This window comes from Phyllobates terribilis, unplaced genomic scaffold (assembly GCF_046119375.1).
Source record: "Phyllobates terribilis strain yellow unplaced genomic scaffold, ASM4611937v1 Scaffold_7__3_contigs__length_470593459, whole genome shotgun sequence".
In the NCBI taxonomy this organism is placed as follows: domain Eukaryota; kingdom Metazoa; phylum Chordata; class Amphibia; order Anura; family Dendrobatidae; genus Phyllobates; species Phyllobates terribilis.
The window spans coordinates 259,128,187-259,148,594 of record NW_027362767.1 but is presented as its reverse complement, the minus strand read 5'-3'; the positions used below and the strand labels follow the sequence as shown (position 1 = coordinate 259,148,594).

Genomic DNA, 20,408 nt, shown 5'->3' with positions numbered 1-20,408 from the left:
TTTGCCAAAATAACAAAAGTAGAGTGTGTCCAGAAGGCGTACAACAACGAACAGGAAGGAACACGTAAAAAAAATAAAAAGAAAAAATAAAAGAGAAGAAAAAATAAACACAAAAAAGTCTCAGTTTGAGATTGGCACCAATAAACGCAAAGTATTTTATTTATTTTCATTTTTTAAAAAGAATAAAAAAATATGCATTTAGCAGTGTCTTAAAACTGACCAAAAACTTATAGAACGGCTCCACTTTTCTTGATGGAGACCAGAAAATTAAATTTGCTTAGATTTTTTTTTTTTTCCATGACTGACTGACTGTTGACAAAAACATGGGGCTGGAATGTACTTGCATGTACAATGCGCAGCTTCTGGATGGGCGTTTGGCAACCAATGAAATGGTAGAGAAAATTAAGGAACAGAGAGATAGAAAGAGCGGAAGACAAAGACGTAGAGTCAGAAGAGAAGATGGAGAGGTTGAGCCATACAGAAAAGAGAGCAAGCGAGAGACAGAGAAAAAGAGAGAGCAAAGCTCTTCCTCTGAGAGTGCAAGCAAGAGAAAGAGTAAGAGAGAGAGAAAGAGAGAGAGCTGATTCTTCTTCCTTACCGTGTCTTTGCAGGACCTACGTCTCTTGAAGCTGGAGGCCAGGGTTGAGGTGATGGACCTAAAAGAGGCTTTCTTTTTAGGGTCAGGTTCTGCTCTACCACTTTTTCTATCCTAAAATGAATATGTATAAGCAATTAGATACCTAATGTGTCTCTACTTCAACTACCGCTAGTCTGAATATAGTCCAAGCTGATGAGGTGTTGGCCTATCTTTTGTGGCAACTTAAGAGTGTAGCTACGGGTGGATTCACCATCAGGAGGGAATATGTCAACAAACTGGTCACCAGTTACATATTAGAAAGTTCTTTAGCGGTACTGGGTGATATCCACCAAGGTCTTCTGAAGTCAAAATAGGGGTCATGTGTATCTATCTCTACTTACTACCACTTTACATATGGCCTTCGTTAATTAGGGTAAATCTTTTTGAGAGATACATTAAAGTTCCACCAGTCCATATTAAAATGCCAATTTTGTAAAGAAAAATTACGGTGACCATAAATGTTATCGCTAATCTCTACTTTGGCATTGGACAATGGTCAATTCTAAGAAGGTAAGGGGTGTAAGGACTGTGCGGGTAACTAGAGAAGGTGAGGATCTTTAAGCTGGAGGCAATGTCACAAGAAAGATAGAAGACGGCATTAGAAAGCAGCCATTGTATGAGATTTCTGTAAAAAATGTAGTCAAAAATTTTAATGGTGCATTGGCGCAAAGCGTTTGTTTGTTTTTGTTTTTTTTGTTTTTTCCAAAAGCCAAAAAATAAACAAAAAAAAAATTAAAATAATAATTTTTTAAAAAGAAAGATAAGAAAAGGCAAATAAAATAGAGAAGCATTAGCTATTTTTGACATTGCATAAGAAAATGTTGTGAAATCATAAAAGGTGGGAGAGAAAAGAAAAAAGATGAGGCTTGTTCTGTTATACCAACTTTGAGTATAACAAAAATTCATTCCATAGGTGCCTGGGCACCATCGATGGGATAAATTTTGGGATTTGTTGTTCTCATTTTAGATAAGCATGCACAAATGGGGTTTAAGCGGAATGGATGGCATGGAATGGCTATATTTTGCTCCATGTATTATCCCAAATCCAAATTTTTGCTTAAACAAATAGATTTTTTCCACTTGCCTTCCTTCTAGTAACGTGACAGACTTTTGTTTTCTGTAGTTCCCACCTGTGGAAAGGTCTCAGATTGTAAGATTGTTTTTTTTTTTTTCACAGTCCCCACAGAGTTACATGCACACGTAACATGTACAAAGAAAAATTTCCCCTACGTTGACACGGGGTGCAGGGGATTTCTAGAAGGTTGGCAAGTGAAAATTGTGGTGCTCGTGACAGTCTACTACCTCTGTCCAGCAGAGTTCTCCCTGGACAAACACGAAGGGAGAGTGTTCCCAAGAGACCAGACACCCGAAATTAGCTCTTACCATCTGTATTCAGGCTAAACTTTTTGAGGGGGTGCAACAAAATTTAGAAAAAAAAATCAAAAGCAATTTTAAATATTTCGATCCAAAAAAGTGTGTATAAATATATATACACACCTATATATGAGGTTATAAAGAATCTGGGTCACTAATTAATTTCTCTACCACTTTTCTTTTTCAGCAGGCCACACTCTATAGACCATACAATGAGAAGTTTATTACCCTGCTCTACTAGATTTATATAATTTTTTTAATACTATACCTACTTTGTATCCAAAATTATGTATATAATATACAGTACAGACCAAAAGTTTGGACACACCTTCTCATTTAAAGATTTTTCTGTATTTTCATGACTATGAAAATTGTACATTCACACTGAAGGCATCAAAACTATGAATTAACACATGTGGAATTATATACTTAACAAAAAAGTGTGAAACAACTGAAAATATGTCTTATATTCTAGGTTCTTCAAAGTAGCCACCTTTTGCTTTGATGACTGCTTTGCACACTCTTGGCATTCTCTTGATGAGCTTCAAGAGGTAGTCACCGGAAATGGCTTTCACTTCACAGGTGTGCCCTGTCAGGTTTAATAAGTGGGATTTCTTGCCTTATAAATGGGGTTGGGACCATCAGTTGTGTTGTACAGAAGTCTGGTGGATACACAGCTGATAGTCCTACTGAATAGACTGCTAGAATTTGTATTATGGCAAGAAAAAAGCAGTTAAGTAAAGAAAAACGAGTGGCCATCATTACTTTAAAAAATGAAGGTCAATCAGTCCGAAAAATTGGGCAAACTTTGAATGTGTCCCCAAGTGCAGTTGCAAAAACCATCAAGCGCTACAAAGAAACTGTCTCACATGAGGACCGCCCCAGGAAAGGAAGACCAAGAGTCACCTCTGCTTCTGAGGATAAGTTTATCCGAGTCACCAGCCTCAGGTTAACAGCAGCTCAGATTAGAGACCAGGTCAATGCCACACAGAGTTCTAGCAGCAGACACATCTCTACAACAACTGTTAAGAGGAGACTTTGTTCAGCCGGCCTCCATGGTAAAATAGCTGCTAGGAAACCACTGCTAAGGACAGGCAACAAGCAGAAGAGACTTGTTTGGGCTAAAGAACACAAGGAATAGACATTAGACCAGTGGAAATCTGTGCTTTGGTCTGATGAGTCCAAATTTGAGATTTTTGGTTCCAACCACCGTGTCTTTGTGCGACGCAGAAAAGGTGAACGGATGGACTCTACATGCCTGGTTCCCACCGTGAAGCATGGAGGAAGAGGTGTGATGGTGTGGGGGTGCTTTGCTGGTGACACTGTTGGGGATTTATTCAAAATTGAAGGCATACTGAACCAGCATGGCTACCACAGCATCTTGCAGCGGCATGCTATTCCATCCGGTTTGCGTTTAGTTGGACCATCATTTATTTTTCAACAGGACAATGACCCCAAACACACCTCCAGGCTGTGTAAGGGCTATTTGACCAAGAAGGAGAGTGATGGGGTGCTACGCCAGATGACCTGGCCTCCACAGTCACCAGGCCTGAACCCAATCGAGATGGTTTGGGTTGAGCTGGACCGCAGAGTGAAGGCAAAAGGGCCAACAAGTGCTCAGCATCTCTGGGAACTCCTGCAAGATTGTTGGAAGACCATTTCCGGTGACTACCTCTTGAAGCTCATCAAGAAAATGCCAAGAGTGTGCAAAGCAGTCATCAAAGCAAAAGGTGGCTACTTTGAAGAACCTAGAATATAAGACATATTTTCAGTTGTTTCACACTTTTTTGTTAAGTATATAATTCCACATGTGTTAATTCATAGTTTTGATGCCTTCAGTGTGAATGTACAATTTTCATAGTCATGAAAATACTGAAAAATCTTAAATGAGAAGGTGTGTCCAAAATTTTGGTCTGTACTGTATCTTACAATCAAATACTAAAAAAAAATATTTCTGAAATTACATGTATGGACTCTTGACTCTCGTAAAGTGCACATCTGATCTAGACGTCACAGTGCACCTCTGATCCCCCCCTCTACTTAAAGGGGTTAGCCCTTTAAATAAATATTACATTACTCTTTCTTAAGTATTACAGTATGTTACTTTTTCAATTTTAATGATCTAAAAAAATACTCCTATGTCCATATATTGTTATTGCGCCTCATGACGCTCTTCTAATTTCCTCTTAGAATGTCCACCACACTGTGCCCAGTGTCGGTGGTCACACGTGCTCAGTAGCTCAGCCCCACCACTGGCATCTTCTAGTATACTGTCTGCAGAGTGATTGCTACTACTGTTCTTCCCAATAGGAATCAGCGTACTAGTATTGGCTTCTTCTCACCATCAATGGACATGTTGGTGGACGTTCTAGAGGTAATGAAAAGGGCAGCAGGGGGCGGCATAACATGTAGGTATCGAATAGCTAAGCACAAGATCATTTTTTAAAATACTTTATCAAACGTAAATTTTGTGTGAGCTAACAGAACAAATTGTTCAGGATTGGCAAAACAAAGCTGCCTTCTTCCAGGACAGCGCCACTCCTGTCCATAGGTTCCTTGTGGTATTACATGCCAGGTTACTCACTTCAATGCAGCTGGACTGCAATGCAAGGCAAAAAACAATATTTTTTAACCCTTTTAATATTTAATCAAGTAGTAACCCCTTTAAGGATATTTTTTAGTTTTTATATGCTGCATTTACCCTGTTATTATATCTCCCTCTCCCCATAAATCATTGTCTAGGTCTCCCAGGTCTGCGGGACCTCACAGAAAGAGCACATGCACCACAATATTATGGATTAATCTTGATTATGTAGATTGCAACTGCACTTTATTTATTTTTTCTTTTTTTCCACAAACCTGTAATTTTTTTTATATATATATATATATTCATATGAACTTTATAATCACCAGTATCTGTCTTCAATTTTTAACAGTAGATTAACAGCAACATGGCAGCTAATTATCATCTATTACGCTACAGGACAGACATGGGTTCATTATCCATTTGTCACCAACATATGTGGAGGAACGGGTTGACTCTGCGGCAATGGTCAGTCGGTGTTTGAAGAGCCTCAATATCTTGGTGACTGAGACACATGGTTGTGTGATAGCCATGGGGCTGTGTTTCAGTGTGGTATATGGAGGTCGTATGGAAATATATGAGGTTGTATGGAACAGTAAAGAACCCATGTGGATGCTGTAGACCATCAGGAAAGTGCAGTCCAATATAACATCAATGAAATGGATTCACTTGGTCACGATTCTTTGTTGCCCCGGCTGAAAGGGAAGGGTTAGTCTGACATCACATTCAACAGAATATGAATTCCTGTATACACAAACACATAGAGAAATAGTATTACCTGCTACAAAAGACAAAAACTAAAACTGCAGTATTCACCGGATAGATCACTGAAATAAAAAAATAATTTCTAGTAAATAATTTTTTTTTGTGCTTTTTTCTGGTACATATAATAATATAATATACTACACAATATGTTAACTAGAAGAAAAAAAAGTTTGTTGTTTGTGAATCTAATGTGGTTTTATCATAGTTTACACCCATGTACTTAAATAACTGGAACAGTGACATAGTTGAAGAGGGGACATGGGTGGTTGCTCTGGGTTCAAAATTCTTACGGGCGCAAAACTTCTACTTTAATTTTGCTTTTGAAATTTTGCGCCCTCAGGAAGTGAGGTCACTAGCGCAGAAGACCAAATTGCAGTGCACATAACCCAGACTTGGAGCCACGTGCCCCGGATCTCTGGGTTGAGAGACATTTTATCGGCATGGACATAGTCCAATACAATTTGATCCTGTGTTAGAGCAGAGAGCCATAGGCCCTACCAATCTCCATCCTGTAGGCCACAGACATAGGTGTCACAGCCCAATGACAGATCAACAGGACATTGTGACACCCATCCTTGTGGACGAAGAAGGGGACTCTTAGCTGTAAGTAGGTGAGTATAAATGTAATTTTTTTGTCAGGTGTGGTACATAGGTAGCATTATTACTTCTGGAGGTGGCACTCAGTGGATCATAGCTTTTTAAGGGGGTATAATAACTGAGTTCAGGGGTGCTGGCAATCCACACTCTGCCACTGCTTTGGAAGATGCAGATTAGATATTAGAAAAAACTTTTTGACAGTGAGTGTGATCAATGAGTGGAATAGGCGGCCACGAGGTGGCGAGATCTCCTTCAATGGAAGTCTTCAAACAGAGGCTGGACAGACATCTGTCAGAGATGGTTTAGTGAATCCTGCATTGAGCAGGGGGTTGGACACGATGACCCCGGAGGTCCCTTCCAACTCTAACATTCTATGATTCTAATATGACTTATACATCCCCTTATATTTTTAACATTCAAGAGCTGATAAATGTCAGGATGCACAAATTATTTTGTGTGGTTTTTCCACTCAAGGCGTGACATTGAAGAGACCCTTGTTTATTACTTAAATCTGCCAACTTCTTCTCTTTATTCCTATGGCCTCATAGGAATAAACTGACTTTCAGTTAACAGATTGGTTGCTATAGATCAAATGCTTAACAACTGAATTTTATAAGAAGCTGTCAGGCAGCTTTTCCCTAGCAACCAGTCTCGGGTCTCTATCAAGATCAGTGAAGCAGTAGCAAGGTTTTACACTAACACAAACATATCAGTCTCTCTCTTATAGACTATATGTGTATGTTTAGGTGGAAAAATCCTTTAAGACATTGAAGCAAAGTAATGGACAGATTGTACCTAATATCCATTTGGATATGTCAAGAAGAAGAGTAAGTAAAGATTTTGAATTTAAAAACTGCTGGTTGCTAGGGATTTTGTTACCTGACAACCTCATATAAAATTCTGTTGTTGTTAGGCAGTGACTCTATAGCAACCAGAATATGTCTTTCCTTGCTGTTTCCCTAACTGCAGTTTTAGTATCTTGTTTTCACAATGGACAACAAATGTCTTTTTAAGAAAAAAATAAAAAATAAATGTGAGACAGAAATGACCCTTTCAGTGTCAGGAAGCCCGATTGTCAGTCAACTTCTGACACTGACCCGGTCATAACACAGAAACTAAGACGAAAAACCAACACATTGTAACATGGTTACACCCGAAAATCCACAGTGAAATGGAGAAGGTTTAATGTAGACTGGACAAGACGAGAACTGGACCATGGTGAAGAATCTGGGCTCTGACAAAGAAACAGGAAACGCACCTGTTGGTTAAGTTCTCTAAAACGTTTTGTCATACCTGCAGGTTTTTTCGCCAAACGTTCACGGCGGCAAAAGCGAGCTGCATCTGCTTCCTCCGGGCATCCTTGTGACGTTTGTACGCTATTTCAATAAATATCAGGAAGATTCCGGCAACAATACCACCAGCGACAAGCATAAAGACACCTGGGGAGAAAAAAAAAACAGGTAAGAAAAAAAAATTGTAACATAAAAAAATAAATGTAAAAATGCCTTAAATGAGAAAAAATAAAAACTTTTCTTTTTTACTTTTTTTATTTTATTTACTTAATTGAAAACTCTAAGGTTCTTTTTGTATCTTTTCCTGTTTTCTTTACTATTCTTTTTTTCATTTAAGTGCATATTCTTTTCAGAGATTTCTAATTAGATTATTTTATCCAGTTTTATCTCTCAGCAGATTATATGTATTGTACATTTATCCGTTATATGGCATCTTTATTTTTTTTTTCCATTACCATTTGTGACTTTGTGCGTTACATTTATTTATTATTGCTGCTTATATTGTGGCAACATATTCCGCTGCTCTTTACATACATTGTCATAGTTCATTGTCCCTATTGAGGCTCACAATCTAAATTTCTTATTAGGATGTCTTTGGATTCTGTGAGTAGGACCCAAGAACCCAACATCGCACAGCAATAAGGCTAACCACTAAGCCACCGTGTTGCCTACATTTATAGTTTCCTGCTTAAGGCCACGTTCACACGATCAGTATTTGGTCAGTATTTTACCTTAGTATTTGTAAACCAAAACCAGGAGAGGAACAATCAGAGGAAAAGTATAATAGAAACACGTCACCACTTCTGCATTTATCACCCACTCCTGGTTTTGGCTTACAAATACTGATGTAAAATACTGACCAAATACTGAAAGTGTGAACGTGGCCTAAAAGGAATGTGCAATCAGAAAATTACCTATTGTTTAAATCAGGATCCTTTTTATATTTTTGTTTATTTTTGCCAATGTTTTTTTTCTCCCATATCACAATGTTAATTAAAAAAAACTAATAAGAATTTTCACACTGCAGTTTTCACACTGGCCACTAGGGCTTTTTAAGCTTGAACTTCCTGTTGTTTTAGGAAATTCACATGTACATGTGTAAAGGTCATTGTGAAGGGAGGAGGAGCAGTGTCAGCTGTATCATCACTTATGATTGGTGGATACTGTGTTATTAGCTGTGTATAAAGGTGTTACCTGTCATTGTAACTACCTCTGATGATAATGAGACTGCTGTAAACTCTTTGATAAAGGACTAGATGAGTCTAAAATGGCTTCAGTGCCCAGAGTGAAAATTTGCAAGATTTCTTATTTTTTTCTTTTTTTATAAAGCTTATGTTGTGAAAAAAGGCCATTTTTTTAAAAATAACTGTAACACAAGAATTGATTTAAATAGGTCATTTTCTAATGACACCTTTAAAAAAAATGGATAAATGAACAGATGTCATTCATTAGCTATCTCTTGTCATGTGGATTGTATGAGAAAAACATAGGAATTATTTTAAGTCCTTCAAATAATACAAAAGTAATATTAAGAAACACCAAAAACTAAAACAAAGAGTATAAATATATCTACAATATAAAACTAAAGGAATCTCCATAAATGAACGCTTATCCACTGAACAGGTGATAATGTCATAGAGAATAAAGGTTCAGCATGATAGATTTCCACGTGGCTGATCCCATGTCACTGTGCAGGCAGGAGCGCCAACTGCTATTATACTGTATGTGTATGAGCAACCTATGATGCTGAGAGCACAGCTGAGGAGGCGGTGGGATTCATGTTCCCTTGGTGCTGAGTTCCTCAGGGAGCATCATTAAGTCACTGTACTTTGGTAAAGTGGAAGAAGGAAGACCTAGCCCTGACCCCGCCTGATAAAAAGCTCCAAACATTATTACTTACCTGCCATGTTCTCAAACGTTAATGTAGCTGGGGCATTGCTGCGAGAGTCACATTCCTGATATCTGACCCAAGTCTTATCAAGATCTTCCATAAAACCATTCTCATGTGATCTAGGGAAGAAAGATCATATACAGTTAGAATCCATTATCTTTTATTAATGGTGGATGCTAGTCAATCGCAAAGTATACAGTGCTTCCATATTATCTGAGCCCAGAAGTGAAAAGACACATACAATTCCCTTATACACACATCTGGTGCTGTCCAATTTTAAAGGCAATGCATATCACATTCTAAATTCAGATTCTGAAAGATGTGCAATATTATAGTAGTTGTATTCTTGTACATAGGGGGCAGTATTATAGTAGATATATTCTTGTACATAGGAGCAGTATTATAGTAGTTATATTCTTGTACATAGGTGCTGTATTATAGTAGTTATATTCTTGTACATAGGGGGCAGTATTATAGTAGTTATATTCTTGTACATAGGGGGCAGTATTATAGTAGTTATATTCTTGTACATAGGGGGCAGTATTATAGTAGTTATATTCTTGTACATAGGGGCAGTATTATAGAAGCTATATTCTTGTACATAGGAGCAGTATCATAGTAGTTATATTCTTACACACAAGGGGCAGTATTATAGTAGTTATATTCTTGTACATAGGGGGCAGTATTATAGTAGTTGTATTCTTGTACATAGGGGGCAGTATTATAGTAGATATATTCTTGTACATAGGAGCAGTATTATAGTAGTTATATTCTTGTACATAGGTGCTGTATTATAGTAGTTATATTCTTGTACATAGGGGGCAGTATTATAGTAGTTATATTCTTGTACATAGGGGGCAGTATTATAGTAGTTATATTCTTGTACATAGGGGGCAGTATTATAGTAGTTATATTCTTGTACATAGGGGCAGTATTATAGAAGCTATATTCTTGTACATAGGAGCAGTATCATAGTAGTTATATTCTTACACACAAGGGGCAGTATTATAGTAGTTATATTCTTGTACATAGGGGGCAGTATTATAGTAGATATATTCTTGTACATAGGGGGCAATATTATAGAAGCTATATTCTTGTACATAGAGACAGTATCATAGTAGTTATATTCTTATACACAGGGGGCAGTATTATAGAAGCTATATTCTTGTACATGGGGGCAGTATTATAGTAGTTATATTCTTATACACAGGGGGCAGTATTATAGTAGTTATATTCTTGTACATAGGGGGCAGTATTATAGTAGATATATTCTTGTACATAGGGGGCAATATTATAGAAGCTATATTCTTGTACATAGAGACAGTATCATAGTAGTTATATTCTTGTACATAGGAGGCAGTATTATAGAAGCTATATTCTTGTACATAGGGGCAGTATCATAGTAGTTATATTCTTATACACAGGGGGCAGTATTATAGTAGTTATATTCTTGTACATAGGGGGCAGTATTATAGTAGATATATTCTTGTACATAGGGGGCAATATTATAGAAGCTATATTCTTGTACATAGAGACAGTATCATAGTAGTTATATTCTTATACACAGGGGGCAGTATTATAGAAGCTATATTCTTGTACATAGGGGCAGTATCATAGTAGTTATATTCTTATACACAGGGGGCAGTATAAAAGTAGTTATATTCTTGTACATAGGGGGCAGTATTATAGTAGATATATTCTTGTACATAGGGGGCAATATTATAGAAGCTATATTCTTGTACATAGAGACAGTATCATAGTAGTTATAGTCTTGTACATAGGAGGCAGTATTATAGAAGCTATATTCTTGTACATAGGAGCAGTATTATATAAGCTATATTCTTGTACATAGGGGGAAGTTATTATAGTAGTTATATTCTTGTACATAGGGGGCATTATTATAGTAGTTGTATTCTTGTACATAGGGGGCAGTATTATAGTAGTTATATTCTTGTACATAGGGGCTGTATTATAGTAGTTATATTCTTGTACATAGGGGGCAGTATTATAGTAGTTATATTCTTGTACATAGGGGGCAGTATTATAGTAGTTATATTCTTGTACATAGGGGGCAGTATTATAGTAGTTATATTCTTGTACATAAAAGTAGTATTATAGTAGTTATATTCTTGTACATAGGAGGCAGTATTATAGTAGTTATATTCTTGTACATAGGGGGCGGTATTATAGTAGTTATATTCTTGTACATAGGAGCAGTATTAAAGTAGTTATATTCTTGTACATAGGGGGCAGTATTATAGTAGTTATATTCTTGTACTTAGGGAGCAGTATTATAATAGTTATATTCTTGTACATAGGAGCAGTATTACAGTAGTTATATTCTTGTACATAGGGGCAGTATTATAGTAGTTATATTCTTGTACATAGGAGCAGTATTATAGTAGTTGTATTCTTGTACATAGGGGGCAGTATTATAGTAGTTATATTCTTGTACATAGGTGCTGTATTATAGTAGTTATATTCTTGTACATAGGGGGCAGTATTATAGTAGTTATATTCTTGTACATAGGGGGCAGTATTATAGTAGTTATATTCTTGTACATAGGGGGCAGTATTATAGTAGTTATATTCTTGTACATAGGGGGCAGTATTATAGTAGTTATATTCTTGTACATAGGAGCAGTATTATAGTAGTTATATTCTTGTAAATAAGGGGAAGTTATTATAGTTGTTATATTCTTGTACATAAAAGTAGTATTATAGTAGTTATATTCTTGTACATAGGAGGCAGTATTATAGTAGTTATATTCTTGTACATAGGGGGCGGTATTATAGTAGTTATATTCTTGTACATAGGGGCAGCATTATAGTAGCTATATTCTTGTACATAGGGGGATATTATAGTAATTATATTCTTGTACATAGGGGCAGTATTATAGTAGTTATATTCTTGTACAAAGGGGGAAGTTATTATAGTAGTTATATTCTTGTACATAGGGCGCAGTATTATAGCAGTTATATTCTTGTACATAGGGACAGTATTATAGTAGTTATATTCTTGTACATAGGAGCAGTATTATAGTAGTTATATTCTTGTACATAGGGGGCAGTATTATAGTAGTTATATTCTTGTACTTAGGGGGAAGTATTATACTAGTTATATTCTTGTACATTGGGGGCAGTATTATAGTAGTTATATTCTTGTACATAGGGGGCAGTATTATAGTAGTTATATTCTTGTACATAGGAGCAGTATTATAGTAGTTATATTCTTGTATATAGGAGCAGTATTATAGTAGTTATATTCTTGTATATAAGGGGAAGTTATTATAGTTGTTATATTCTTGTGCATAAAAGTAGTATTATAGTAGTTATATTCTTGTACATAGGAGCAGTATTATAGTAGTTATATTCTTGTAAATAAGGGGAAGTTATTATAGTTGTTATATTCTTGTACATAAAAGTAGTATTATAGTAGTTATATTCTTGTACATAGGAGGCAGTATTATAGTAGTTATATTCTTGTACATAGGGGGCGGTATTATAGTAGTTATATTCTTGTACATAGGGGCAGTATTATAGTAGCTATATTCCTGTACATAGGGGGATATTATAGTAATTATATTCTTGTACATAGGGTCAGTATTATAGTAGTTATATTCTTGTACAAAGGGGGAAGTTATTATAGTAGTTATATTCTTGTACATAGGGCGCAGTATTATAGCAGTTATATTCTTGTACATAGGGACAGTATTATAGTAGTTATATTCTTGTACATAGGAGCAGTATTATAGTAGTTATATTCTTGTACATAGGGGGCAGTATTATAGTAGTTATATTCTTGTACTTAGGGGGAAGTATTATACTAGTTATATTCTTGTACATTGGGGGCAGTATTATAGTAGTTATATTCTTGTACATAGGGGGCAGTATTATAGTAGTTATATTCTTGTACATAGGAGCAGTATTATAGTAGTTATATTCTTGTATATAGGAGCAGTATTATAGTAGTTATATTCTTGTATATAAGGGGAAGTTATTATAGTTATATTCTTGTGCATAAAAGTAGTATTATAGTAGTTATATTCTTGTACATAGGAGGCAGTATTATAGTAGTTATATTCTTGTACATAGGGGGCGGTATTATAGTAGTTATATTCTTGTACATAGGGGCAGTATTATAGTAGCTATATTCTTGTACATAGGGGGATATTATAGTAGTTATATTCTTGTACATAGGGGCAGTATTATAGTAGTTATATTCTTCCACAAAGGGGAAAGTTATTATAGTAGTTATATTCTTGTACATAGGGCGCAGTATTATAGCAGTTATATTCTTGTACATAGGGACAGTATTATAGTAGTTATATTCTTGTACATAGGAGCAGTATTATAGTAGTTATATTCTTGTACATAGGAGGCAGTATTATAGAAGCTATATTCTTGTACATAGGAGCAGTATTATAGAAGCTATATTCTTGTACATAGGGGGAAGTTATTATAGTAGTTATATTCTTGTACATAGGGGGCAGTATTATAGCAGTTATATTCTTGTACATAGGGGCAGTATTATAGAAGCTATATTCTTGTACATAGGAGCAGTATCATAGTAGTTATATTCTTACACACAAGGGGCAGTATTATAGTAGTTATATTCTTGTACATAGGGGGCAGTATTATAGTAGATATATTCTTGTACATAGGGGGCAATATTATAGAAGCTATATTCTTGTACATAGAGACAGTATCATAGTAGTTATATTCTTATACACAGGGGGCAGTATTATAGAAGCTATATTCTTGTACATGGGGCAGTATTATAGTAGTTATATTCTTATACACAGGGGGCAGTATTATAGTAGTTATATTCTTGTACATAGGGGGCAGTATTATAGTAGATATATTCTTGTACATAGGGGGCAATATTATAGAAGCTATATTCTTGTACATAGAGACAGTATCATAGTAGTTATATTCTTGTACATAGGAGGCAGTATTATAGAAGCTATATTCTTGTACATAGGGGCAGTATCATAGTAGTTATATTCTTATACACAGGGGGCAGTATTATAGTAGTTATATTCTTGTACATAGGGGGCAGTATTATAGTAGATATATTCTTGTACATAGGGGGCAATATTATAGAAGCTATATTCTTGTACATAGAGACAGTATCATAGTAGTTATATTCTTATACACAGGGGGCAGTATTATAGAAGCTATATTCTTGTACATAGGGGCAGTATCATAGTAGTTATATTCTTATACACAGGGGGCAGTATAAAAGTAGTTATATTCTTGTACATAGGGGGCAGTATTATAGTAGATATATTCTTGTACATAGGGGGCAATATTATAGAAGCTATATTCTTGTACATAGAGACAGTATCATAGTAGTTATAGTCTTGTACATAGGAGGCAGTATTATAGAAGCTATATTCTTGTACATAGGAGCAGTATTATATAAGCTATATCCTTGTACATAGGGGGAAGTTATTATAGTAGTTATATTCTTGTACATAGGGGGCATTATTATAGTAGTTGTATTCTTGTACATAGGGGGCAGTATTATAGTAGTTATATTCTTGTACATAGGGGCTGTATTATAGTAGTTATATTCTTGTACATAGGCGGCAGTATTATAGTAGTTATATTCTTGTACATAGGGGGCAGTATTATAGTAGTTATATTCTTGTACATAGGGGGCAGTATTATAGTAGTTATATTCTTGTACATAAAAGTAGTATTATAGTAGTTATATTCTTGTACATAGGAGGCAGTATTATAGTAGTTATATTCTTGTACATAGGGGGCGGTATTATAGTAGTTATATTCTTGTACATAGGAGCAGTATTATAGTAGTTATATTCTTGTACATAGGGGGCAGTATTATAGTAGTTATATTCTTGTACTTAGGGAGCAGTATTATAATAGTTATATTCTTGTACATAGGAGCAGTATTACAGTAGTTATATTCTTGTACATAGGGGCAGTATTATAGTAGTTATATTCTTGTACATAGGAGCAGTATTATAGTAGTTGTATTCTTGTACATAGGGGGCAGTATTATAGTAGTTATATTCTTGTACATAGGTGCTGTATTATAGTAGTTATATTCTTGTACATAGGGGGCAGTATTATAGTAGTTATATTCTTGTACATAGGGGGCAGTATTATAGTAGTTATATTCTTGTACATAGGGGGCAGTATTATAGTAGTTATATTCTTGTACATAGGGGGCAGTATTATAGTAGTTATATTCTTGTACATAGGAGCAGTATTATAGTAGTTATATTCTTGTAAATAAGGGGAAGTTATAGTTGTTATATTCTTGTACATAAAAGTAGTATTATAGTAGTTATATTCTTGTACATAGGAGGCAGTATTATAGTAGTTATATTCTTGTACATAGGGGGCGGTATTATAGTAGTTATATTCTTGTACATAGCGGCAGCATTATAGTAGCTATATTCTTGTACATAGGGGGATATTATAGTAATTATATTCTTGTACATAGGGGCAGTATTATAGTAGTTATATTCTTGTACAAAGGGGGAAGTTATTATAGTAGTTATATTCTTGTACATAGGGCGCAGTATTATAGCAGTTATATTCTTGTACATAGGGACAGTATTATAGTAGTTATATTCTTGTACATAGGAGCAGTATTATAGTAGTTATATTCTTGTACATAGGGGGCAGTATTATAGTAGTTATATTCTTGTACTTAGGGGGAAGTATTATACTAGTTATATTCTTGTACATTGGGGGCAGTATTATAGTAGTTATATTCTTGTACATAGGGGGCAGTATTATAGTAGTTATATTCTTGTACATAGGAGCAGTATTATAGTAGTTATATTCTTGTATATAGGACCAGTATTATAGTAGTTATATTCTTGTATATAAGGGGAAGTTATTATAGTTGTTATATTCTTGTGCATAAAAGTAGTATTATAGTAGTTATATTCTTGTACATAGGAGCAGTATTATAGTAGTTATATTCTTGTAAATAAGGGGAAGTTATTATAGTTGTTATATTCTTGTACATAAAAGTAGTATTATAGTAGTTATATTCTTGTACATAGGAGGCAGTATTATAGTAGTTATATTCTTGTACATAGGGGGCGGTATTATAGTAGTTATATTCTTGTACATAGGGGCAGTATTATAGTAGCTATATTCCTGTACATAGGGGGATATTATAGTAATTATATTCTTGTACATAGGGTCAGTATTATAGTAGTTATATTCTTGTACAAAGGGGGAAGTTATTATAGTAGTTATATTCTTGTACATAGGGCGCAGTATTATAGCAGTTATATTCTTGTACATAGGGACAGTATTATAGTAGTTATATTCTTGTACATAGGAGCAGTATTATAGTAGTTATATTCTTGTACATAGGGGGCAGTATTATAGTAGTTATATTCTTGTACTTAGGGGGAAGTATTATACTAGTTATATTCTTGTACATTGGGGGCAGTATTATAGTAGTTATATTCTTGTACATAGGGGGCAGTATTATAGTAGTTATATTCTTGTACATAGGAGCAGTATTATAGTAGTTATATTCTTGTATATAGGAGCAGTATTATAGTAGTTATATTCTTGTATATAAGGGGAAGTTATTATAGTTGTTATATTCTTGTGCATAAAAGTAGTATTATAGTAGTTATATTCTTGTACATAGGAGGCAGTATTATAGTAGTTATATTCTTGTACATAGGGGGCGGTATTATAGTAGTTATATTCTTGTACATAGGGGCAGTATTATAGTAGCTATATTCTTGTACATAGGGGGATATTATAGTAGTTATATTCTTGTACATAGGGGCAGTATTATAGTAGTTATATTCTTCCACAAAGGGGAAAGTTATTATAGTAGTTATATTCTTGTACATAGGGCGCAGTATTATAGCAGTTATATTCTTGTACATAGGGACAGTATTATAGTAGTTATATTCTTGTACATAGGAGCAGTATTATAGTAGTTATATTCTTGTACATAGGAGGCAGTATTATAGAAGCTATATTCTTGTACATAGGAGCAGTATTATAGAAGCTATATTCTTGTACATAGGGGGAAGTTATTATAGTAGTTATATTCTTGTACATAGGGGGCAGTATTATAGTAGTTGTATTCTTGTACATAGGGGGCAGTATTATAGTAGTTATATTCTTGTACATAGGGGCTGTATTATAGTAGTTATATTCTTGTACATAGGGGTTAGTATTATAGTAGTTATATTCTTGTACATAGGGGGCAGTATTATAGTAGTTATATTCTTGTACATAGGGGGCAGTATTATAGTAGTTATATTCTTGTACATAGGAGCAGTATTATAGTAGTTATATTCTTGTATATAAGGGGAAGTTATTATAGTTGTTATATTCTTGTACATAAAAGTAGTATTATAGTAGTTATATTCTTGTACATAGGAGGCAGTATTATAGTAGTTATATTCTTGTACATAGGGGGCGGTATTATAGTAGTTATATTCTTGTACATAGGGGCAGTATTATAGTAGCTGTATTCTTGTACATAGGGGGATATTATAGTAGTTATATTCTTGTACATAGGGGCAGTATTATAGTAGTTATATTCTTGTACAAAGGGGGAAGTTATTATAGTAGTTATATTCTTGTACATAGGGCGCAGTATTATAGCAGTTACATTCTTGTACATAGGGACAGTATTATAGTAGTTATATTCTTCTACATAGGAGCAGTATTATAGTAGTTATATTCTTGTACATAGGAGGCAGTATTATAGAAGCTATATTCTTGTACATAGGAGCAGTATTATAGAAGCTATATTCTTGTACATAGGGGGAAGTTATTATAGTAGTTATATTCTTGTACATAGGGGGCAGTATTATAGAAGTTATATTCTTGTACATAGGGGGAAGTTATTATAGTAGTTATATTCTTGTACATAGGGGGCAGTATTATAGCAGTTATATTCTTGTACATAGGGGCAGTATTATAGAAGCTATATTCTTGTACATAGGAGCAGTATCATAGTAGTTATATTCTTACACACAAGGGGCAGTATTATAGTAGTTATATTCTTGTACATAGGGGGCAGTATTATAGTAGATATATTCTTGTACATAGGGGGCAATATTATAGAAGCTATATTCTTGTACATAGAGACAGTATCATAGTAGTTATATTCTTATACACAGGGGGCAGTATTATAGAAGCTATATTCTTGTACATGGGGGCAGTATTATAGTAGTTATATTCTTATACACAGGGGGCAGTATTATAGTAGTTATATTCTTGTACATAGGGGGCAGTATTATAGTAGATATATTCTTGTACATAGGGGGCAATATTATAGAAGCTATATTCTTGTACATAGAGACAGTATCATAGTAGTTATATTCTTGTACATAGGAGGCAGTATTATAGAAGCTATATTCTTGTACATAGGGGCAGTATCATAGTAGTTATATTCTTATACACAGGGGGCAGTATTATAGTAGTTATATTCTTGTACATAGGGGGCAGTATTATAGTAGATATATTCTTGTACATAGGGGGCAATATTATAGAAGCTATATTCTTGTACATAGAGACAGTATCATAGTAGTTATATTCTTATACACAGGGGGCAGTATTATAGAAGCTATATTCTTGTACATAGGGGCAGTATCATAGTAGTTATATTCTTATACACAGGGGGCAGTATTATAGTAGTTATATTCTTGTACATAGGGGGCAGTATTATAGTAGATATATTCTTGTACATAGGGGGCAATATTATAGAAGCTATATTCTTGTACATAGAGACAGTATCATAGTAGTTATAGTCTTGTACATAGGAGGCAGTATTATAGAAGCTATATTCTTGTACATAGGAGCAGTATTATAGAAGCTATATTCTTGTACATAGGGGGAAGTTATTATAGTAGTTATATTCTTGTACATAGGGGGCATTATTATAGTAGTTGTATTCTTGTACATAGGGGGCAGTATTATAGTAGTTATATTCTTGTACATAGGGGCTGTATTATAGTAGTTATATTCTTGTACATAGGGGGCAGTATTATAGTAGTTATATTCTTGTACATAGGGGGCAGTATTATAGTAGTTATATTCTTGTACATAGGGGGCAGTATTATAGTAGTTATATTCTTGTACATAGGAGCAGTATTATAGTAGTTATATTCTTGTATATAAGGGGAAGTTATTATAGTTGTTATATTCTTGTACATAAAAGTAGTATTATAGTAGTTATATTCTTGTACATAGGAGGCAGTATTATAGTAGTTATATTCTTGTACATAGGGGGCGGTATTATAGTAGTTATATTCTTGTACATAGGGGCAGTATTATAGTAGCTGTATTCTTGTACATAGGGGGATATTATAGTAGTTATATTCTTGTACATAGGGGCAGTATTATAGTAGTTATATTCTTGTACAAAGGGGGAAGTTATTATAGTAGTTATATTCTTGTACATAGGGCGCAGTATTATAGCAGTTATATTCTTGTACATAGGGACAGTATTATAGTAGTTATATTCTTGTACATAGGAGCAGTATTATAGTAGTTATATTCTTGTACATAGGAGGCAGTATTATAGAAGCTATATTCTTGTACATAGGAGCAGTATTATAGAAGCTATATTCTTGTACATAGGGGGAAGTTATTATATTAGTTATATTCTTGTACATAGGGGGCAGTATTATAGAAGTTATATTCTTGTACATAGGGGGAAGTTATTATAGTAGTTATATTCTTGTACATAGGGGGCAGTATTATAGCAGTTATATTCTTGTACACAGGGGCAGTATTATAGAAGCTATATTCTTGTACATAGGGGCAGTATCATAGTAGTTATATTCTTATACACAGGGGGCAGTATTATAGTAGTTATATTCTTGTACATAGGGGGCAGTATTATAGTAGATATATTCTTGTACATAGGGGGCAATATTATAGAAGCTATATTCTTGTACATAGAGACAGTATCATAGTAGTTATATTCTTATACACAGGGGGCAGTATTATAGAAGCTATATTCTTGTACATGGGGGCAGTATTATAGTAGTTATATTCTTGTACATAGGGGCAGTATTATAGAAGCTATATTCTTGTACATAGGGGCAGTATTATAAAAGCTATATTCTTGTACATAGGGGGCAGTATTATAATAGTTATATTGTTGTACATAAGGGCAGTATTATAGAAGTTATATTTTTGTACATAGGGGGCGATATTATAGTAGTTATATTCTTGTACATAGGGGCAGTATTATAGTATTATATTCTTGTACATAGGGGCAGTATTATA

At 34.5% G+C, this 20,408-nt stretch overlaps 1 protein-coding gene across 12 annotated transcripts in view; it reads right to left on the bottom strand.

The window, feature by feature from the left end:
* Positions 1 to 20,408, bottom strand: part of GRIN1 (glutamate ionotropic receptor NMDA type subunit 1) — a 120,024-nt gene that overhangs the window by 5,649 nt on the left and 93,967 nt on the right. For 3 of the 12 annotated variants that reach the window (XM_073640473.1, XM_073640474.1, XM_073640476.1), the window contains 3 exons: positions 9,150 to 9,259; positions 7,251 to 7,396; positions 599 to 709 (listed from right to left, as the gene is read on the bottom strand). In XM_073640473.1, coding sequence (XP_073496574.1) covers positions 599 to 709; positions 7,251 to 7,396; positions 9,150 to 9,259 — 367 coding nt within the window. Of the gene's footprint in view, positions 1 to 598; positions 710 to 1,721; positions 1,768 to 4,676; positions 5,291 to 5,373; positions 5,423 to 7,215; positions 7,397 to 9,149; positions 9,260 to 20,408 lie in introns of those variants that run through there. The other 9 variants (XM_073640477.1, XM_073640482.1, XM_073640481.1 and 6 more) reach the window with 6 other exon arrangements.